The 24,413-nt window shown below is 37.7% G+C and overlaps 1 protein-coding gene across 2 annotated transcripts in view; it reads right to left on the bottom strand.

The window, feature by feature from the left end:
• Positions 1-24,413, bottom strand: part of VWA8 (von Willebrand factor A domain containing 8) — a 365,498-nt gene that overhangs the window by 120,898 nt on the left and 220,187 nt on the right. For both annotated transcript variants that reach the window (XR_009611412.3, XM_060637082.3), the window contains exons 26-29: positions 23,102-23,253; positions 8,229-8,337; positions 6,367-6,505; positions 4,490-4,689 (exon numbers count right to left, since the gene is read on the bottom strand). Coding sequence is in view for 1 of the 2 variants with exons in the window: in XM_060637082.3 (XP_060493065.3) it covers positions 4,490-4,689; positions 6,367-6,505; positions 8,229-8,337; positions 23,102-23,253 (600 nt within the window). In the remaining variant the exon portion in view is untranslated. The remainder of the gene's footprint in view (positions 1-4,489; positions 4,690-6,366; positions 6,506-8,228; positions 8,338-23,101; positions 23,254-24,413) is intronic.

Consider the following 24,413-nt stretch of genomic DNA (forward strand, 5'->3'; position numbering starts at 1 on the left):
TGATATATTCTGAGTTTAAAAATAGAATTTTGCGTCACACACGAGTACATGTAACTGTGGCTTTGGTGCTCCTTTAAGGGGGGCAGGGAGAAGAAGTGAGCAATTTTATTATGTTTGTATCTGACTGGGAGAAAAGTAACCTCTGGATGACCTCAATGTCCTAAAGTCTGAAATTCTAAACTTCGTACAGATGTAATAAGTAATCTCATGGCAGGAGAGGGGGAAGGGTGGAGGGTCTTTATTTTTAGGCATGGCCAAGTTTCCCTTTCCTCACTTAAGATTTTATTTTAGCGAGGAAGCTTTGAACAACTTCTTTAACCAGGGAAATGCATCCATAGCAAGCTTTAGACAAGGGATAGTGGAATTAATGGCAGTGATTCTCTGCAATATTTTAGCTCTGCTCTCAGTGAGGGCAGGATGGGGAAGGAGGAACTGATGGCAGTGCACACATTTGTTATTTGATTAGAATTATTTATCATTTGTCCAATTTTACAGACGCATGCTGTTCATTTGAAATTAAAGAGGTCTTACCTCCTAACAGGGTTTTAATATGATGGCTACGATACCCTCTTTGGGAAAAGAAGAGGCAGTTCAGAGGGTACAGTGGGAGTATTCCTATAAGCTAGGCATGCCTTCTCAGGGTGCTGAGGTAGCTTTCTAGAAAACTGTTCAGGCTGTGGTCAAAGGGACAAGTCAGAATGTCAGGAGACAAAGTGCTGGCCATGGAAGTTGACAGTCTGGCCACGACAGTTGTAAAATGCTGAACAGAGTATTACACTGAACAGAGTATTAATCGGCAATGTTGCCAAATAATCGGATCTTCTGAGAAAATAAAATACTTGCTAAGAATCTAAAAATCTAGTACTTTCCAAGAATTGGTATATGTAAAATTGGAAGTTAATTTGACAGCTGAAAATTTGGCAGGATTGTTTGAATAAATACTCCAAATTTAAATTCTTACTCAATTGACTTGCTGAATTAAAAATCATCAAGATAGCATGTGTTTTTTTATGACAGATTCTTCTCATTGTAGAATTCAATTCAATGCCACTGATATTTTATTAGAAACCTATAACACAAGGGGTGCTTGGGTGGCTCAGTCGGTTAAGCATCCCTCTTTTGGTTTTGGCTCAGGTCATGATCTCAGTTTGTGAGTGCAAACCCCACATTGGGCTCTGCACTGACAGTGCAGGGACTGCTTGGAATTCTCTTTCTGCCCCTCTCCTGCTCATGCTCATGGTCTCTCTCTCTCTCTCTCTCTGTCTCTCTCAAAATAAATAAACTAAAAAAAAAAAAAAAAAAGAACCTATAAAGCAAAACCCTTATTCCATGTGATGGATACAAACTTTTATAAGCAATATGTGGATATTTATAAACTCTGCTTGCAGGAGAAAGTGAAAATGAAAAAAAAAAGTGAAAACCTGAAAAAATTTAACTCAGAATTCATGATAATTATTTACGCAAGGCCTAAAGTTAAAGTTGACTTATTTACTCAGTGAAACACTGACATGTTATTTATGCAACATTTCCTCTTGATTAGACACAGTCTAAAAGTATTGTTTCTTGGTAACACTTTGTTCTCCTAGTGACTTTAAGTATTCGTAAATAGCAACACTGCATTTCTTTAATATTTTCCTATTATGAATACTTTTTAAGTTTTCACACTATTCTTTTCCCCAAGTAGCTATAGTGAGTGAGATGGTGGATGGAGTTTAATTCTGGGGGGACCAATCCAATCTGGTTTGAATCTCAGTTCATTATGTAGCTACTGGGCAGGTTATGAAACTCTCTGAGCCTCCATTCTCTCAAATGTAAATCTGGCTGATGGGTATCTCAGTGGGCTACTGGAAGAATAGCATGGGATGATGTATGTAATCTTTCATTTGGCACACTGCCAACATTTAATAACTGCTCCTTCTGTTTGCGAGGCTCATCACTTAGCCTTCTGGGATACCACACTCCCTGCCCTGTCCACCTACTTCACTGGCCACTCATCGTCAATCCCCTTGGTTGATTCTCCCGTATCTCCCTGATTTCTTAATATTTCATTGCCCCAGGGCTTGGACTTCTCTGCCCACACTCACTCCCTTGGTGACCTCTTTCAGCCTCATGGTTTTCAGTAACATGTACATGCCAAGACTCCCAAATGTTCTGATCTCTCCCCTGAACTCCAGGCTCATCTACTGGGATGTCTAACAGGCATCTCACATTTAATCAAAGGTCTACTACCTCCCAAATCAATTCCTCATCTCAGTTGATGGCGACTCTGTTCTTTCAGTTGCTCATGCCCTAGACTTTGAAGTTGCCCTTAATTAGCTCCATCCTCTCTCACCCATGCATCTGATCTGTTAGGAAATCCTGTTGGTTCTACCTTCAAAATATATCCAGAACCCATCGTTACTTACAACCTCCATACCCTAAACTACAATTACCTCTTGCTGGATCACTGCAAAAATTTCTTTACTAGTCTCCTTCATTCTGCCTTACCACCTACACACTATTTGCTGCAGAGGAGCCAGAGAAATCTTTTAATTATATAAGTCAGGTCACGCTACTCCTCTGCTTGAGATGCTCTAACACCTTCCTCTTCCACCCACAGTCAGGGCCCAGGACATTACAGTGGTCTACGAGGCTCTGCACAGTCTGCTTCCTCACTCCCTGCACCACGTCCCTGCTCCAACTAGCTGAGTAACCTGTGATCTCACCTCCTTATGCTCTCTCCCCCTTGCTCAATCTTCCCCACCACACTTCTTTAAAGATGGAACAAAAGCATGCTCCAGCCTCTGGGCCTCTGCCTGGAATGCCCTTATTTTAGATATCTGTTCTCCCCTTCACGTCCCTCAAGCCTTTGCTTAAATATCCCTTCCTCAGTTAGGCGATCCCTGCCCATCTACCCTACTTTGAATGGAAATCTTCCTGCCAGCCTTGCTTCTCCTCTTCTAGCTTGAGATATAATTTACTTCTTTTGCTCATTGTCTGTCTTCCTGTACCACAATGTAAGCTTTTCAGGACAAAAATTATTGTTGTTTTCTTTGCTGCAGCATCCCCAGTAATAGGCACATGATATAATTTGTTGAATGAATAATATGCTTGAATGAATAGTATAGTATTTGGTAGATACTAGGTGGATAATAAACATGCAAAAGCATTACACTCCTTTCTATTGGTATGGTACAGATTAACTTAGACCTTCAGAATTCTCACTAATTGAGACACAGCCTGCTTTTTGATCTATACCTTCTATTTGGAATTACTATTATTTTTTTTAAATCAGTGTTTTTTATTATTTATTTTTGAGAGACAGAGAGAGACAGAGCACGAGCAGGGAGGGGCAGAGAGGGAGGGAGACACAGAATCTGAACAGGCTCCAGGCTCTGGGCTGTCAGCACAGATCTCCACCCAGGGCTTGAACCCACGAAGCGTGAGATGATGGCCTGAGCCAAAGTCAGACACTTAACCGACTGAGCTACCCAGGTGCCCCTGGAATTATTTTAAGCTTGACTCTAAACACCTGTACTTTTAATTAGTGCTATCTTACACTAGTAGTGATGGTTAAAACTTGAGCTTCATTACATACCAAAGGAGTTCAGTGTCATCTTGCAGTGAACGGAAGGTTTATGTCCTCCCAAAATTCATATGTTGAAATCCTAAACCCTGGCATTTAGGATTACTAGGAGGTAGGGGTCTATGGGAGGTGATTAGGTCATTAGGGTGGAGTCCTCCTGAATGAGATTAGCGGTCTCATAAATGAGACACCAATGCAATCCCTTGCTCTTTCTGCCCCGTGAGGTTACAATGAACAGACAGCTATCTAGCAAGTGGGTTCTCGCCAGACACCAGATCCAGATTTGCTTATTCTTGATCTTGGACGTCCCAGCCTCCAGAACTGTGAGAAATAAATTTCTGTTGTTTATAAGCTCCCTAGTCTATGCTACTTGTGTTATAGTAGCCCAAACAAGACCAAGACAAGTCCATTCACTATATGTTTGTGGCTGTGTCTACATTAAGAATGTCATTCAGGTTTCAAATAAAACGCATCTCCTAAGGGGAGCACCCCTTCATACTGTTACTTCCACCTTCCACTTCCTCCTCCCCCACCCCTATCACTCCCCAGGACATTGTCTCATTTCTATACAGCACTTATCACCGCCTGAAATCAGCATATTTATTTGTTGGCTTACTTTATGGTCTGTCTCCCCAAAGAGAATGCAAGTTTCACAACAAAGAATTATCCGGCCTCAAATGTCATTAGTGCTGAGGTTGAGAAACCCTAATTTACATGCTTCCAGAATTATAGGTCATGTTGAAGTCTCCGCAGAGAAGATATTAGCCTGCCTTTGTGGTACTGACAAAACACAGCTCTGATCCCTCCTTGATGTTTATGAAAGCACGTATTTTCACTTGTAGGTTGCGAATCACCTTTGCCTTTTTCTTCACACAGCTTACTCTTGGCGTAATTGTACCATGTGAGTAGCCCGGGATGCCTTACCTGCTGCTCGTGGAGAACCACTTGACCCTTGAGGGGATTTCCCAGTGGTGCCACTGTCACAAATGGGTGCCAAATTCTACTGGCCATTCTTGGGAAGATGTCAGAGAGGTCCACCATGTAGCCACTTTTCCCCGTCATGTTCAGAAAGTATAAGGTGATGGGATTGCATGCAACTACATAGAGGGTATTTTCCTCATTTTCTGTAATGACAAAAAGGTGTTAACTGTGTGATCTGCAGTAGATTTTCTGAATGGTCAAGAGGTCCAGTGAAATCTGAATCATGAGACTGAGCACACAGCTGGAACTCAGTGGACAAACTGTAGATGGATTGATTAGGATATACATACGTTATGTATATATATCAATTAACTTTGATTCTAACCTCCCAACATGCTCTTTTCTCCCAAAAATACAGAAGAGGTATAAAAACAAAGAAACAAAAAACAATTAAAACTCTAGTTTGCATAAGTGGACAATACTGAAACAGAGAGTTCAATTACAGAAAGGGCAGCATTATTTTTATGGGCCAATTCTGACTGACGGCAGCTGCCTGGAATGTTGTTCTGAGAACCATGAGGCCAGGACAAGGTTTAACCAGAAAAGCGCTCCTGGTTAGCAATGCCTCTCACTGGCATGGGGCAGAGGATCACAGCATACTTATTTCCAATTCTGAAAGATGGGACAAGGGCCAAAGTTCAAGCTTTATGCATAAAGTCTGTATTTATTCTCTACTGGTGAATGTAAAATATCTTCATAAGAGCACCTGTCTGTTACCAAAAACCCCTGTGTATATGTACATACATACATACATACATATATATATATACACACACACACACACACACACAGACGTATATACACACACATATATATGTGTATATACACGTATATATATATGTGTGTGTATATACACATACATATATGTGCATATGTGTGTGTGTGTGTATATATATATATATATATATATATATATATATATATATATATAATTTTTTGCCCTCATTTTACTTATTTTGATGGGGGTGGGGTGGAGGAGCAGAGAGAGAGGATCCCAAGCCGGCTGTCAGCGCAGAGCCCGATGTGGGACTCGAACTGGTGAATCCTGAGATCATGACCTGAGCTGAAACCGAGAGTCAGACCCTTAACAGACTGAGCCACCCAGGTGCCCCAAAACCTTGTATATTTTTAAAGCATATATTTTTATTCCACAAAGCTGATTTTGGGAATAAATAATATTCATAGAACTTAGATAACAAAAACTTGCTTCTGAATTTTCCCCTCAACAATCCCCATCCTAGGCAAGTTAGAAACTCTCTCCCTTTCTTCTGTCATCACCTCTGTTTAATAGGACCTTAGGAACTGCCCTCGATTGAAAACTTCTGCCAAAAACTACCCAGGGCACACTGTATGAGTCAGTAGGAAATGGCAGCAGTCCAGAAATGTAGATGCCAAAAATTCACGTCCTTCATTTGCCATTCTTTAAAATAAATGTAATGACTGCAAAGCACTCCAGCCGTGCTTTGGTGGTTCACGCCATCATCAAACTGGAATCCCAGCCCCCAAATCCAATGTTTCTCTTTTTCTTGTTCCCTTCTATTTTTAGCACATGCCTGGGTGTGTTTAACTTTGTGCTACAGTTGTAATGAGAAACAGACATATGCATACAAACTTAGCAGTGCTTATGTGGATTCCACAATAGTATTTTGTTAGGTTGTTATAGGAAATTAGGTCTAAATTGCATATAATTACTATCCAATCCAATATGACACAGTTACTGAGTCTATCATAGACTTTTTGATGTCTAGAGATTCTTTCAATCCCTCTTTTAGAAAAAAGTAAGTACAGGAAGGAAAAATCAAAAGAATAAATTGACATACCACATGACGTAGCAATGTCACAGATTAAGTTAATTTCATCCAATGGTAATTTGCAGGAGGCACATTCTTCAGTAAAGGTTTGGGATCTTTCTTCATATCTTTCTATTGGATATTCCTGTATGTTTATAAGTGCTGGACCCTATAATAAAGTAGTTGTCTGAGTTAAGGAATTTGGATAGTTACTAAAATGTAGAAAAACTGAAGTTTTTCTAAAATATGAAATTTAAATTCAAATACCCAACATCTTGATATACCTCTTCTTATTTTGTTGACTATCATGGTACCTATAACAATAATAATGCCATATACTTGCATTTATAAATGCTTTCAATTGTCCTATCTTAATTTCTCACTTTCTTTTCTTTTTACTCACAAGGTACACCAGCTGAAAAACCCCATAGGATTTCTGATTACTTTATTCCTTCCTAAACAATGGTCAAGGTTTGAACTCCAAGTGTTGGGACCCAGAGCTGGCCAAACTAGGAAAATAATCTGTAAATGCATGAATCAGGGCCTTATATAGTTCCATTGTAAAGAATGATTATTATACCATTATATAGAATATAATGGCTAAACTTCAGTCTTTGAAATAAAAAAAAGCTTGCTGATAACTACTGTTGTTTACAAAAGGTAGAATATTATACACATAGTGAAAATTATTCAATATAAACATAAGCAGAGAATCTAATTTAATAATATTATTGATATTAGGGCTGGTACTTAGAGAAAACAACTATATAGAAGAATTATATAGATGTAACTACACTTTCAATATTCCCATGCCATACAGTCCTTTTTTTAAAGTTTATTTACTTATTGAGAAAGAAAGAAAGAGAGCACATGCACAAGTAGGGGATGGGTACAGAGAGACGGAGAGAGAAAATCCCTAGCAGGCTCCACGCTGTCAGCATGAACTGTGAGATCATGACCTCGGCTGAAATCCAGAATTGGATGCTTAACTGACTGAGCCACCCAGGTGCCCCCCAGTCCTTAATTAATCAAAAATGTCTGGGTTAGATGGTGACTGTTGTGGCATCCCTGCCATCCTCCATCCTGCCCCTTTCTATCTAGTCTGTATCTCTGGAGCTGGAAATCTAGAAACAACATTCCTCAAACTCCCTTGCAGTAAGGGTTCTGGATGTGATTTCGGTTCTGCCAATTAAATGCACTTAAATGGCCCACAGGTCAAGTGTGACCCATTGCTTGCTTTTGTAAATAAAACTTTACTACAACACAGCCACATTCATCTGTTAGCCTATTACCTATGGTTGCTTTTGTGCTATCACAGTAAAGTCGAGTAGCTGCAACAGAATCTGTATGGCCTAAAACATTAACCATCTGGCTCTTTACAGACAAAGTTTGCTGATCCTGCTTCGCCGTGTCGCTGCCAGCAGCAGGGATGGTAGTAGAAGCAGACACACTGAACTTGAGACTAAAAGTCCAGTGGTGGCCCCTTGACTTCTGTTTCTTCTGTCCTTTCCAATGATATTACAAGCATCCAATTCCCCACAGTAAATCCCTTTCTGCTTGAATACCTAAAGGAGTTTCTGTTGTAATTAACAACTGATACTCCTTTCCTTTGCCTTTTTACATGAAAACAAGGATCATGGAGTAACTCTTTTAGGAGGACACACAACATACCTGACTCTAATTCACGTTGGCTCTTAGGAATTCTACTAGTCACTGACAATGACCTACACTGAGTTCCTCAGAGGCCAGGCTGGCTTGAGAGTTGGAGTGGAAGTTAAATCTAAAATAACCTCAGAACAAGTTATTTTGGAGATTGTATGGAGTTTTCCCCAGGGAACATATAGAAAAAGTTGTAACATTCAGTATTTGAATGAAGAAATGATGGTGTCAACCTTTACGTCTATGTGATGAGTTACTGCTGGACACAACAGTTTTTGCTTTCCATTTCTTGACTGACCAAACGTCCAGAAGCCCATGAACGTCTGCTCTGGCAGAGGCAACCTGTCAAGGATGATTTGAAAAGTAAACATTTCTTGTTTCCGAGTCATAGGAAAAACCCAACCTATCTATTATACAAGTAAATTTGAAGAATGTTTTACTTACAAGTGAATTATATTTTATTTTATTAAAAGAAAGTCTATGATACAACACTTGGAATATACTTTAAGAAGATTTCATTTTTGCTCTTTGCAATGACATGGATGAAGCTAGAGAGCATAATGCTGATCAAAATTCAGTCAGTCAGAGAAAGATACCATATGATTTCACTCATATGTGGAATTTAAGAAACAAAACAAATCAGCAAAGGGAAAAAGCAGAGAGAGGGGGAGAAATCAAGAAACAGATTCTTAATTATAGAGAACTGATGGTTACCAGAGGGGAGGTGGATGGGGGTATGGGCTAAATAGGTGATGGGGATTAAGGAGTGTACTTGTCACGATGAGCACTGAGTGATGTATGGAATTGTAGAATCACTATATTGTACACCTGAAACTAACACAACACTGTATGTTAACTAACTAGAATTAAAATAAAAAGTTAAAAAAAAAGACTTCACATTTCTGAAACTCAGAAGCTAAGGTCCTATTTGGTTTTTATCTTGATGACAAACATAATTAAGGTTTACATATTTTTCCTTGAATGGGTAAAATACTTAGCAATTTAACATCTTAGTTCCTAGCAGAGTATAGGAAGGGTTTAAAGAAAAAAAATGAAGCAATCCAACCATACTTTTAGTCTATTCTTTTTTTTTTTAAGTTTATTTATTTGAGAAAGAAAGATAGCGTGCAAGCAGGGGAGGGGCAGAGAGAGATGAAGAGAGAGAGAGAATCCCAAGCAGGTTCCACACGATCAGAGCACAGCCTGATGAGGGACTCGGACTCATGAACCATGGGATCATAACCTGAGCTGAATCAAGAGTCAGACATTTAACCAACTGAGCCACCCAGGCACTTCTATTCTTTTAAATTTGGCATCAAATTATAAACAGTAAAGAAAATACCAATCACATATTTGTAAGTTGTACAAGGCAAGTCTCAGAGAGTATTTTAGCTCTTTAAACTTTTTTTTCTACTTTGAAGTATAATATACATACAGAAACGTTCATATAAATGTGTCACTTAGCCCTGAACACACCTGTGTATCCAGGTCATTACCTCCACCAAGGGAGTTATTGTCCTGACTTTAATGGAATTATTCTGTGTTTAGATTCCTTTTTATTTAAAGTGATTTTTAAATAAAGTGATTTGTCAAAATATGGCAATGCTAAACTATAAAACCACAGACAAATTTTTGAGAAGAAAGCCTTTGCATTTTAATCATACTATATTTTCTTCAAATCTTTAAAAAAAGAACCATTAATTTGTCATTTAATTTATTATAAATTTCTTATTCTGTGGTAAGGAATAAAGCAAAAAATGATTCACAGTTAAGAAGTTGTTTAAAAATAATGCATGTATGGCTATAAGTTAAAATGCATGCTCAGAATGAGTTTGATAATCATTAAAAGGGTATAGATTTGTATTTAGAAATTATTTTATTTTCAGTAAAATACACAATATTTCCATATGCATACTAAGACCATGTAAGGCTCAGATACTGTTTACATAAAATAACAGAACCAAACATTCTGGTGGAATATGTTTTGTCCCTTTGAAATGCTAATGTTTAACATATACACTAAATTAAAAAGAAATTTACAGTGAAATTCTTCTAATTCATATGACATAAATCTCTCAAAAGGACATATGTGCTTATTTATCTATCACCTCAAATAACATTTTAAGTGTCTGGACAATTATCCTGATTGGTCACCCACTTCCCTGTTTTAACTGGAAATGAGGTGGGAGGGGCACTGAGTTACGGGATTTACGGTTATTGTGTTCTCTATTTTATTAAAATTTTTTTTTATGTTTATTTTTTGAGAGAGAGAGAGAGAGTAAGCTGGGGAGGGGCAGAAGAAAAGAGAGAGAGAGAAATCCCAGGCAGGCCCCATGTGGGGCTTGAACTCACAAACCGTGAGATCATGACCTGAGCCAAAACCGAGAGTCAAACGCTTAACCGACTGATCCACCCTGTGGCTCTCGTGTTCTCTCTTTTAAATGTAATAAAAACACATTTCTGTGTCAAAGGGGCAGATCCTGAAAACATCTTGCAGACTAGAATCTCTCTCTTCTTGTTTAGGGAACAAACAGTATTCTTCACTCGCTTTCGGCAGTTCACTAAAGGAGAGTTAGATTTTCAAATAGAGAAGGAGAAAACAGAGGAACGACACACCTAATTTCCCTCTGGCCTAGAAGACTTAGTGTAACAAAATGCAGGAGACCTGGATTCTAGTTCTAGTTCTTTTATTAATCAGCTCTACAAACCCGGGAAGGGAACAGTCAGCTAACTGCTCTGAGTGTTAATTTCTTCCTCTGTGAAATGACGGGTGTCATCTTCAAGGTCCTCACAGCCTGAGGAATCTTGGATGATCACTGGAGTGAGTAGAGGCAAGCCTCAGTGTTAGATTCAATAGTCTTGCATCACCTTGGTGCTCTGAAGTTAAAAGTAATCAGAGTGAAAATACCTATACCTACAAATAGAATCAGTGCCCTCATAGACAGGTATGTGCTTTATTAAAGCTTATAAAAAGAGACTCTAAATACATCCCCAAATTAGCTCTTTGAAGACAACAGAAAAAGTTACACATCTTGAAATCTAATTAGAAGTGGACAATTGCTTTACAAAATGATCCTTGGTTGACAGGTTGCTATCTACCCTAAACAATGGATCTAAAATATCCCTTAATAATCTCACAAAAAATACAGACGCTTAAAAAAACACTTCATCCCTTTGAGAAAATGTAACTTTATTCAGCTTCCAGTTTTTATGGACAGTTTCTGGGATACTCATGAAATCTGGTTTGAACTCACAAACTCAATCCACATTAATACAGAAATTACAGGCTGCCTGTTTCCATCTAAATATAGCACTAACTGGTTGGCAGGGTATGGGAAGGACCTTCAGGTACCCCATATAGAAACGATTCTGGAACCACACAACAAAGTTGCAAATGCAATAGTAGCTATAAAAGAAAGACACATGTGGGGTGTTCTGGAGTTGTACAACAAACTGACTCCATCCATCCTGCTCCTTGGTAATACGAAGTGTTGTTCTAAGTCTTTTCCTGTGGGCCCCAGACTGGCCAGCTGAGGTAAACCAAAGCCCCTCATTTATTTTTCATGACTAAGTACTCTCAGTAAGCTGTGCAAAAATCTATTACTAACTCTTTCCCCTTCAATAAGTTAATAGCCAGGAGACAGGGGAAGCATTGTATTTGGGTGAATGAGCAAGCTTTGGAATTAGAAACATAATCAACATTAATTTGGACCTAACTCTAAACGAAAGGCCCTATATTTCATTACTGAAATCTGTCATCTAACTCTAACCACACTGATGTGACAGAAATGACAATGATACTTTCCATGATTTTAAGATCCTGACACTTGTATTATTTAACTCCATTAAAGTCTTAGCTGGACTGATGTCTGGATTTGATTTGAAGGGGGAGGAGGATGAATTTAAGGCCTATAAATAGCATTACTTTTTATCTTCAATGTCATTCATGAATTTATGTTTTTTAAAACAATGAAGTATTTCAATTCATATGTTGTGATGTTTCTTAATCCCTTGTGGAAGTATTAATAAAGGCCTGGAAGTAAAAGTTTTAACTAAAAGAAAGGTGGACACCAAAATTATGACTCAGATCAAATTATAGCACTTGAGCAAGTTACAAAAAGAAAAAAATTTTCTTTCTAAGCATGCATACAATTCATAACATGATGCATATGGACACCAAAGCCGAGTAATACAGTTTGAATGACACGCGAGCGATTTGTCTAAGATTGTTTCCATAAAGAGGTGAGCTGGGGTTTTGAAGAGTATGTTCTGGCAAATTTCTGCCTTCTCTGAACATTTGCCAATACTATTTCTGGAGTCGGAAAGAAACACACGAAAAAGATTTGGATCTTTCTAGGGGCATTATGCAATTAAAAGTTGTTGACGTACCTATTGTCAACAATTCCTAAAATATCTCCTTACCACAACAACTACTAATTTTCACGGGAATAGTGGAACCTCTCAGGGTAGTTCCGCCAACTCCCCAAACTTCATCAATTACTACCATCTCGGAAAAGAAAAAGAACAGCTCCAATTTTAGCAGTCCTCATTCACTCCTAATGTTTTAAATCTAACCTCTGGTAAAAATTAGGTTCGACTGTCCAACTGAGTTTGCTAGAGCCTTTCACAGAATAACCCTGACAAGCATTTCCACGTTTGGCTCCTATGCCTTCTTCTTACTCTCCAGCCAACTTAGGCCTTAGCCACCTTGAACTGCTACTTGCTCTTCTTGAACATGCTACCCATTTTCATGCTTCCATGAGGCCATTACCTCTGCCCAGAACTCCTCGCTGTTACTGCCTCTTTGATGAAATCCTTCTCATTCTTAAGGCCCAATTCAAACATTACTTCCCCTTGCATCTCTTGCCCAGATTTCTTTCTGGGCAGAACGAATCTCTTGCTCTTCTGTGTTTCCATGGAAATTTGCACATTTGGAACTGTTAGAAACTCTTAGGGTACAGTTTTATAGAAATTTGCAATTTTCAGGTTTAAGGCCTGATAGAAAATAAAGTTTTAGGGGGCAAGGTCAGAAGTGAGTCTCTTGCAAATATTTATATTTATTAAAATAAACAGTTTCAGCATACTTAAAAAGAGAAAATAGAAAAAAAACCCTCAAAACGCTTTAAGTTGGTGATAATGGGTATTACTATTCCCAGTTACCCTCCCTTGTTTGCTAGAAGCTTCTGAATCTCCCTTCCCTATAATCTCACGTGTTACTGGTAAATTAACTTTGTTTCATTGTAAGTGATGTGCACACAACAAATATGTGTATGCTTTTCCTTTCTTTGGGTGGCTCTGCATTAGACATGATGGTTTCCACTTTATAACTTAGACGTATACGCCTCAGCCACCCAGGTCCCACTGACGCCACTGAAATGACTCATTTGGATGCATGAGATGGAAAAAGATTTGGGGAACCCTACTATTCTTGGCTGACAATTCTCAAATATGCTCCCCAAGATCCAGAATGACACTGTGCTGTCTTAGAGCTGGTGCCTAGCGTCACTCTGTGCTAAAGCAGATATTGTCAGCTTGCTCCACACATCTCTGGCTTTCCTTCTCCTCACAGAAGTTGCCTGAGTACGGTTCTGGGGCCTGGCTTTCCTTTCTCTCCTCTTTCACGAAATTTTACTGCAAAAACCTCGCTTTTTTCTGCCATCTGCTTTACCAACCACATCTGAGTATTTTCTAACCTTAAGTTCTTTCCTTTTCTAATTATCCACATCAAGAATGATGACTGGGGTTGAATCTTTCCCAATTGGAAACTTAACCCCCTCCTACCCTCCCCCCACACCATACACAAGAAACCTCTGTTATTTCTGACAAAAAGACCGCAAGACTGTTAATTCATTGAGGGTAAGGCTTACATCTTACTTGAATCCTTGACTCTCTGGCACTCGGAACCCATCGGTTCTGCCACTGAAATCTCTCTTGCTCGTGGGCCTCCTTTCCTTCCCACTGCCACCAGCAGGGCCTCCCTGACTGTCACTTAAGATTACTGCAGCTGCTTCCCGACAGGTCTTCCTGCTGCCAGCTTCACCGCCTTTCAAACCAAGAGACTGCCTTTCAAACCAAGAGACTATGAATTTGACCATGCTACTGTCAGGCTTAAAATTCTTCTGGGATTCCCTCTGACTCTTCTCTCCCTTTTTAGCCTCATCATGGGGCATGCCCTCACTTAACCCTTTGTTTTAGTCACCTAACTACTTGCAGTTTCCAAAATGCACCACAGCCTCTTAAAAGTGTCTCTGCTTGCAATGTTTTCTTCTCCTTTAATCCCTTAAGCATTCAGCCCTGTTATCCTCCCTGACTCTCCCCCCAAGGGCAGAAGGCAGCAAGCCTACCTCTTTGATTCTCTCTAGTGTGGCTCTAACACAAGTCACTCTTTACTTGGGTGCTTCTCCAATTCAACTGTGACCTCCTTGAAGGTGGAGGTAAAGCCTTCCTTCATTCACCTTTCTAATTCTGACTCCCTACCTAGTGTTTACCACATAAATGCTCAATAGTGTTTGCTAAGTGAATGCTTGGCTGCATTAGAACGGTCAACATCTTCACTTACCTACTTATCTCTCATCTCATTGGCAAGATGCAAACCACCATAGCATTCATTCTTCCCCCATTGCATCCTGACTACATTACCCTCAACAGATGATGCAATCTACTTTGGCAGGTATATTGGGAAGAGTTGGTTATAGATAGGGACTGGGGATGTCTATGCAGCCAAGTGACAGATACCACTTATAGATGCTTAAGGGAATCCAAGGATAGTTCTGTGAGACTGTTTAAGGTAAGTATGATAGAAGATTCATAGCTCTTGACAATTTCTATATACAGATTGGTTATATTTAAAATTTTTCTGTACCTTCATAAAGGAATTAAAAACAAATGAAATGGCTGTGAAGCTACTTTAATAATATACCAAGAGAATATAGGGCAAAGGGCTATGAAACTATAAAATCTAATACCATCTTTTGCTTATGATAGTTCTGGAATGTCATTATGTAAATCTTATTATTTTTGAAAACTAAGCTCTTTTATGAAATGGAAGTCCATCATCATGCAGAGTGGAATTGCACACCTTAGAACTCCATGATGAGTACTATGTACTCATTTGTAAAAACCAAGACATGAAAAGAAAATGATAGCATATTATAGCTTGGAAAATGGAACGTGAGCCACAAAACTTTAAGAGAGTCTTAATGCGATAAACAGTAAACTAATAATCATTCCTAGTTTCAAAGACAAACCTAATGAAGTTACTCCAAAGAGAGGCCCCGGCTGGAACGTTCTCTTCGATGCCTCTGGTACCCCATGGTTGGTCGTGGTCAGAGCAGAAGCCACTGCTATTGATGTCCCAATTACACCGAACAAGTTTTTAAAGCAGGAAACCAATTCTAGGCAAATACTCTTTCAAGGACATTCACTATAGATGAAGCTGTTCTGTCTGCAAATGCACACAACTGTTTTTATTTCTGCTGCTTTAAAAGTGTTTTCCTCACTTGATACGTTTATGTTGATGTCTACCAATGTATAAATTTACTTATACTGTGTGGAAATGCAATAGAAATGCCTGGTTGGGCGCCTGGGTGGCTCAGTTGGTTAAGCGTCTGACTCTTGATTTCGACTTAGGTCATGATCTCACAGTTTGTGAGTTTGAGCCCCATGTCGAGCTCTGCGCTGTGGTGGAGCCTTCTTGGGATTCCCTCTCTCACTTCCCTTTCCCGGCTCGTGCGCTTGCTCTCTCTCTCTCTCTCCCTCTCAAAATAAATAAACTGAAAAAAAAAAAAGCCTAGTTAACTGGATTTCTCCTTTGCCATTGGTAAGGGAGCCAATGTTCTGCCCTTAGAGTAGGCATTGCAGTGTGGTGGTAAGCTTTGCTGTGCCAGAGGCAAAGGTCCCCAAATATAGCAATTTCAGAAAAGACCTTTACTTTATCGTTCTTATTTTATTTAAATAAGAAAAAAAAAAAATGCAAAATTCCAGTGCTCAGATAGTGGGTGGACATTTAAAAAATAAAATATAGAAAATAAAAACATGTTAGAATATTAAAAGGGTACAGAAAGTAGAGCCTCTTTTCTCTACTCCAGGGCCTCTCTCAAAGGCAACTACTATCAATAGCTACAATGGTATCTTTAAATTGTTTAAACTGTGAACCTATTTAAGAAGTTTAATAAAAATATTGGCTAATATGGAACTAAACTTTATTAATTCAAAGTTACTTTATTTTACCTGAAAAATAAAATTAAAAAAATTTAAGCATTTGAAAGCAGAGAGAGAATACAGGTGTCAATAGGACATCAGAAGAGTAATTCAAGACTCCAATAGGGCTTCTTCATCAGCTCTGAGAGTTTTTTTTTAAATAATTTTTTAAAGTTTATTTATTTATTCTGAGACAGACAGGGAGAACATGAGCAGGGGAGGAGCAGAGTGAGACAGAGACAGAGAGACAGAGACAGAGAGAGAGAGAGAGAGAGAGAGAGAGAGAATCCCAAGCAGGCTCTGCAGGGTCAGCATAGAGCCCGACGTGGGGCTCAAACTCACAAAACTGTGCGATGGTAACCTGAGACTGAGCCCAAATCAAGAGTGGGATGCTTAACTGACTGAGCCACCCAGGTGCCCCAGCTATGGGACAATCTTTACGTGTAGTCACACATAACACTTTTAGAGGGGCAGTCTGTCTGGCAACAGCATTTTTATATATCTGAACAGGATAATGATGTTTAAACACATATATAAAGAGAGTTGTTGATATCAATTCTCTATGAGAATATCTTACATGCTTTATGAATGTGTTCATTAAGCCTAGAATAAACGAATAAGTAGGCCTAAAATCTCAAGAAACAATAAGAATGGAGAAAGAGTGGGATTGGGGGAGGAGTGTCATACATTCTCAAATCTAATTTATTATAGATATATAGTTGACCCTTGAACAATATGGGTTTGAAATGTATGGGTCCAACTTACATGCAGTTTTTTTTCAAAGAATACAGTAAGTACAGTGCTGTAAATGTATTTTTTCTTCCTTATGATTTTCTTAAGAACATTTTTTCTCTAGCTTACTTTATTTTAAGAACACAGTAATAATACATATAGCATACAAAATATGTGTTAATCAACTGTTTATGTTACTGATAAGTCTTCTGGTCAACAGTAGGCTGTTAATAGTCAAGTTTTAGAGGGAGTAAAAGTTATATGTGGATTTTTGACTGCATGCTTGGTGTTGGTGCCACGAATCCCCATATTGTTCAATGTCTCTTTTATTAAGGAAAAACAAACAAACAAACAAACAACTCAGGGGCTTCTAGGTGGCTCGGTCGGTTGAGTGTCTGACTTCAGCTCATGATCTCATTCATGGCTTATGAGTTTGAGCTCTGCATCAGGCTCTCAGCCGTCAGCACAGAGCCTACTTCAGATCTTCTGGCCCTCTCTGCACCTCCCCCACTCATGCTCTCTCTCTCAAAAATAAATAAACATTAAAAAAAAAAGAAAAAAACTGAAAAGAATATTTTCTGTGTGTGTGCAATAACACATAGAATCATAGGAAAAGATCTAGAAGGATTTAACAATGGTTATTTCTGGATGGTGAAATTGTAAGTGTTCTGCCTTTTTGCTAATTTACTTTAAAAATGAATGGGACATTATTTTTCATTTTGTAAATGCATCATAAAGAAATCCTACATATAAAACCTTTTTAATCTCCTCAAGTTTTTTATTCCACTTGGCTAATACAAATAAATGATTGGTAGATTATAATTTGCCAGTGACAAATAGGCAGTAAATGCTTTGGAAAAAAAGATGCTAGCTTAAGAAAAAATTAAGCAGCATTAAAAAAGAAATGAACAGGGCGCCTGGGTGGCTCAGTCAGTTGAGCGTCTGACTTCAGCTCATGTCATGATCTCACGGTTTGTGGGTTCGAGCCCCATGTCGGGCTCTGTGCTGACAGCTCAGAGCCTGGAGCCTGCTTCGGATTCTGTGTCTCCCTCTCTCTCTGACCCTTCCCAACTCACGTTCTATTTCTCTCTCAAAAATAAATAAACATTAAAAAAAATTTTTTAAAGGAAATCAACAGAGTTGAGGACAAAGAATTTAGAGTAAGGAGGATGATCATTTCAATATTTTGTAGATGTGTGTCTCCTAGGGAAGACAGGGAGAGAAAAACATGTAACAATAACTTCATAGGGTAGAGATAATTTCTCTAATGTTTTATTTATTTAAAAATGACCACAACCTTTGAGAAGATTTCACAAATTAGTTTTGTGTTCCAAATCAGGAAAGGATAATGGCTAGTATGTTTTTTATATATGGCAGCCAAATAAAGTTTTCAAATTTATTTTTATTTTTCTAAATGAATTACCTAGTGTTTTATTTCATGATCCTTCACTATGTCAAAAAACAAAACAAAACAACAAAGAACAAAGAGAAAACTTAACTGGGAAATGAAGAGGTCTCTAAAATGATCTCTGTATGCCAAAAGTCTATGTTAATCCACTTTTTGACTCATTTTTCTTTGTGAAATATCATTGGGGGCCAGCCCCCTCCCCCCTACCTGAATCTTTCATAACTCTGTGAAGAATTTGTGCATTATACATGTAGGACATCATAGTCAATAATGATTCCAAGGTGCTTACCTCAAATCTTAAGGCCCTTTTAAACCAATTTCAGTAATTTTCAGTATCCAAAGAGTAACTGATTTAAAATTACCTATAATTTGCATATCAATGTGCTTATTTTAGTCTTTATATTACAGCTCTAATCTTGGTTAGCTTTTTTTTTTTTAACGTTATTTATCTTTGAGAGAGAGAGACAGAGAGACACAGAGACAGAGCACGAGCACGGGAGGGGCAGAGAGAGAGGGAGACAGAATCCGAAGCAGGCTCCAGACTCTAAGCTGTCAGCACAGAGCCCGATGTGGGGCTCGAACCCACAAACTGTGAAATAATGACCTGAGCTGATGTCAGACACTTAACCCACTGAGCCACCCAGGTGCCCCAACCCCAACCCCAACCCCACTGCCAATTAGCTTTCTAATCTTAGGCAAGTGACATAACCTTTCTGTGTCTTAAATTCCTCATCTACAAAATGTAATACTAATATTATACGTATACATAAAACATTACCTATTATGGGTTTGTTATGAAGATTATCTAAATTCATGTAAAATGAGTGTTTGGGAATGTGCTGGGCATGTAGTTTTCTATAAGTTGCTTGTATTACCATCATCATTATTGTTATTAATTAAGATGTTCACAGGTAGAGTATACTCTCCTGTGAATTTATGAAATGACAATTCTCTCATCTTAAGAAATGTCAAATTGAAAGTGGCATACATATTTAAGATAAAATATTATACAAGTCACTTAAAATTATGTTACAAAAAATAAGATTTTTTTTCTTCCTTTAAAACAAATGTTTTCCTGCATGTTAGAGCTCATAAATTGCTCTGAAACACACTTTTAAATTAAGAAGAACTAATGCACTAGCTGTATGTTTACTCTCAGATAAAAGAAACTTCAGAAATAAAAGCTCATTTTAGGGAAAAACAAAAAAACTTTACTTTGAAATTTATTACCTATCTCTACTACAGTAGATAATCGATACGCCTTTGGTTGGATGTTTGGACCTAATTATGTGTGTTTGCACTCATTTCCGCCCCCCCCCCCCACAACATTTGAAACTCAATAGCTCAGATTATTTTTAAAGAGCTCAGATTTTAACCCAAATCTTCCTATCTCTGCCTAAATTTCTCCCAGTGTGTCTCCTTATTCGGCTGTGTTTGCCATCTCTTTGGCCTATCCTATCTCGTATATTAGAAACTGAAAAGGGAACAGTAAAAAAGAATCTCAGGAAGTACCAGTGGGAAGAGGCCAATGTTGTGTGGGAGTCTAGGTGGCCAATTCTGATCTCAGCACTAAGAATTGGGAGTGTGCTGTAGATCAGGAAGAAGAGCTGCATTATGGCATGCCCGAGCTAGGTAAAATAAGCACCTGGTAAGATTCAGCCTAATAGTGGGTTTAGCAAAGGTTTAGTAAAGAAGGTAAGTCATATTCACCTCATAATATGACACTGGGCCTTTTAAGAATGTCCAGAGACCTATGAGATAGGTACTATCACTGTACTCTTTAGGAGAACAAAAGGGGAAGTGACAGCATCTCTTCTGGGAACTCACTAAAGATCACTAATTGGACACCACCAAACAGCCAAAGTATATCCTGATTTCAGCTGAGGAAGAAGGTGCTGTAGAAGACTGTAACAACAGCGGTCATCTCTGCCCAGGTGAAAACTTCCTTCTACAATTTTTGCCATACCTCTCTTTTTAGTTATATACAGTGGGTGGCCAGTTATTCTTCCATCCCCAACTTGAATGTGAATGTGAACACCCTATTCGGACTCAGTGGAATTTTGGTCCTAACCAATAAACACTATGATTGGATTAGAGAACAAGAAAATTAAGAGGCTGTAGCAAGAATTTTTCATTTGGGGCAAAAGGATATTAACAATAAGTAAAACATTTTGTCTTTCTTTCTTCAGAACAGAAACCCATTGTGGAGCTTCTTCACTGACATAGTATATACGCAGAGGTGGGCAGGAGCTGGTTTAGCAAAAAGTCTAGTGAAGTACGAGCTTTAGTAAAAGGTCTAGGGAATTAGTACGAGGTTTAGCAAAAGGTCTACAAAAGTCAAAGCAAATCATAAGACTGCATGGGGACAACTTTAAATCTTCAGAGGGCTATGTGATTACTATTAACAGTGTGTTACTCTAGAGAGAAAAAGAAAACATTAGCATCACTCCTTTCTTATTCGTTTTTGTTTTTCCAACGAGAGAAAAATAAGATTACGTTAAAATGCAAAGGATGTTAGAATAGGAAGGAATCTTATTAATAAAGTTAACCTTATTAACTTTATGAAAAGGACCTTATATTCTAGCCTCACTAGGACAGTCTTATTTTATACCTCTTTTTACAGAGCTATTATTAACAGAACCCCCTTCCATTGTTAAACATGTACTCATTAGATAAGTTATATGGTTATGCTGTCTATAATAAAATGCCCTCATTTTACCAACAGGCCAAAAATCTGTTTCTCCGTCACTGACCAACCACACAGGTTGAATATATAACTGCTGAGCTCCCAGGCCATTGCTTCGTCACTTTACCATTCTCCTCTATCAACGTACAGGACTGACTGTTCAGTAGAAACAGACATATGGAAGCTGTGGATTTCAGTTAGAGGGCAACAAAATGACATAGCTACTTTAGAGCTGCCCGAGTCACTGCAATTTACCAACGTGGAAACAATGCCCTGAATGTCAAACTGTGGTCTACTGCTAACTCCACCACAAGGGAAAATCCACTCATCCTCCACATCTCTGAGTCTACTGTTAGCTACATGCAGTGGGTGGACAGCTAGATGTTTCCATCCCCATGTCAGGCATGAGCATGACCATCTCGTTTCTAGGCTCAATATACTGTTTCCACTCACAAGTACTAGAGTTGGAATTAACTTGCCATGAAGAATTTTTTCAGTTTAGAAGTGAGAACTGTAATGCATAAGTTAAGTCATTTTATCTGTCTTCCTTAGAAACTTAAAATGCTCTCTATTTCCTTTTGATTGATCTTACCAACTGATGTCTCTTTTAATTTTTATTTCAAGTTGTACAAGTGTACAAAAGATGTTATTTTAAAATCATAAGCCTCGTTTCCATGAAGCCAGAACTCTATAGAAATTTGCTAGTGGTAAAAAAACAACAACAAACCCATCTTATTTCCAATTGAAAAAAAAGATCCAGTTTATAAAAAGGGAAGTAAAAAACATGAGTGCTTACAGAGGTTTCCATATTAAAGATAATTTCCTGAACTCTAACATAGAAGGTATGCTTTTAAATTAGCAAACGAGCTTCAAAATGCCTACAAACACTGCTAATCAATCAGTAAAACAATAGTTTAGAGAAAATTGTTTGTATTAGCAACTTAGTGATTAGTGACACCAAATCACTCCTTTCAAAAAGAAAAATTTACTCACTCATTAATAATATAAACCAATTCACCGATAATTTCAAACATAACTGCATCTTGTGCTTTTACCACAAAAGGGAAATATTTGTTTCTCTTTAAGAATCCTTGAAGAAACTGTTAAAGCTTTAACCACTTATTTTTATTGGTACTTATCCTGACAAGTTTTTATAATAACTTCAAAGAAGAAATAAATAAGGATGATATTTAAACTTAGGATGTAAATGTATATATGTGTGTGTGTATAGATGGACTAATCATCAATTTATATTTAACAATTTTTTCTAAGGAGGGTAGAGAGTACCTCCTGTATGAGATTAAATTTAAATAATAATTTAAAAGTAATTATTGTCCCTTAAGAATTATGGTAATTAACTATTTTTTATAGACAAAGGTGGCATTAAATGCATTATCAATTAAGTGATACGTATCTAAAACTGTTGAATTTTCACTGACTTAATTACTAGTAAACTACATCAACAATCATTCTGGTAAACAACATATTTGCAAGAATTCTCTACTAAGGTTAAGTATGTAGTCTACAATTACAAAATAAAAGGCAACTGGCCTACATGAAACAAACCCACTTGTTTTCACTACCTCTTTCATCCATTGAGCTGAAATAAGTAACCAACATTCTCTTCAGTTAATATGATTATAAATTTAGAAAACTATCATAACAGAAAAATATATGGTGACACAAATAAGAACATCTTAACTAAATACATATTAGCCCTTTAAGTAGTTTTCATGTTTGTGCAATGATTTTGCACTAGACTAGGAAATAATGAGAGTCATAGTAATTCAACAAAAGGACAGAGACTGTTAAAGAAACAAATATTTCCCTTTATTTGATTACATTACATCTACTCATGGGATATTCAAAGTAATTGAAATTCTCAATTTACAGGCCTACAAATAATGCTATTTAACTGAAATCCAGTCAGCAAATAGCAACACGCATTTGAAAAGTTTACTCATGGAATTTCCACACCAGGTCAGTTTAGCAGCATGTAACAGTAGATTCAGAATTGTCACCATTTAAGAATCAGAACAGTAACCCTCAAGAGTATTTTATCAATAATTAGTTTGCCTTACTCCTTTGCCAGATGCACATTGGTCGGTTTTGCTCCAATAGGTATCCCATATTTGTGCAAAGTGTTAATCAAAATCTCCCTCATTTCGTTGTTGTAGGAATCAAAGTCAAACACATTCCGAACCACACTGGAGAGACCTTCCGTGGGAAATTTCTGTATTAAAAAAAAATTTCCTTATTACACATGTGATAAAATATACAGTATTATAAAAATTTATAAAACTGATAGAACAATAATGATCAAATAAACTTTAACAGATGTTTACTAGCCTGGTCAGATAATTAGATAGGAGGTAATATATACATTTTCTTTTTAATGTTTGCTGTGATCTTGGTATTTTCCTTTTCAAATAAATATTAGAATTTGAAGGGGAACAGTTCTTTCCCTCAAATGTTAAATCAGTGCTCAGATCCTGTTTGGTGACTTCCATTGCTTTCTGAAACCTCCGGCCTTTAAAATGAGTAGCAGATTGACCAAATTAAAAAAAAAAAAATGCTATTTACATAGATAGAGCAAAGTGTTGAATATCTGTACAGAAGTATTTAGAGAAGTCACAGGTCTATGAATAAATGAAAGAATAGATAAAGGAGCAAGAAAAGAAGGGAAGAAGAATATAAAAAGTACAGTGAATAAAGAAACCAAATGGCAGAGGGAAAGAAATATTACTAACAGCTACATTTACACTGGTTGTGCACTCTGGGTCCCTTGTTGGCTGTGTCTTGATTTTCTTTAGGCACTGGGGTCTGAGCTGGACTTTTCATGGTTTTAATACGCAGAATAAAGCTTTCTATTTCCCTTTCTAGATTTTCCTTAGCGAGTTGAGGATGGGTCAGAGGTCAAGAGTCATTAGGTTGTGACTTTTAGCTTAAAGACCATTATTTGTTATAAAAGTAGACCTGACCTGGGTTTTTTGTTTTCTTTACGAAGGTGGACCATATATTGTACACAGCTACAAAGAATTACATTCTCCTGCCCATTTATTCTATCTTATAAAACTTTCTTACAGTATTTACAGGCATATAATAAATACTGTTCTTACTGTGTTTTCTATATTCACATCTTTTGTTTTCAAAATGAAAATATTTTTCACTCAGATACCTCATGCTTGTTGTATCAAGTCAAATAGTGGTAAAGTTTGCCTGCTTGTCTCATTCTGTCTTCCCTCACCCCCCAAAAAACCTCCACCAAATTTCCTAGCTTCTTGGTTATGGCCATGGCACAGACCTTCACTTACATCAATTCAAAGGCTTAAACATAAAATGTTCATCAGTCTTACAGATTTAAAATTTAGATTACAAATACTTCTTATTATA

This window comes from Panthera onca, chromosome A1 (assembly GCF_046562875.1).
Source record: "Panthera onca isolate mPanOnc1 chromosome A1, mPanOnc1 haplotype 2, whole genome shotgun sequence".
Classification (NCBI taxonomy): domain Eukaryota; kingdom Metazoa; phylum Chordata; class Mammalia; order Carnivora; family Felidae; genus Panthera; species Panthera onca.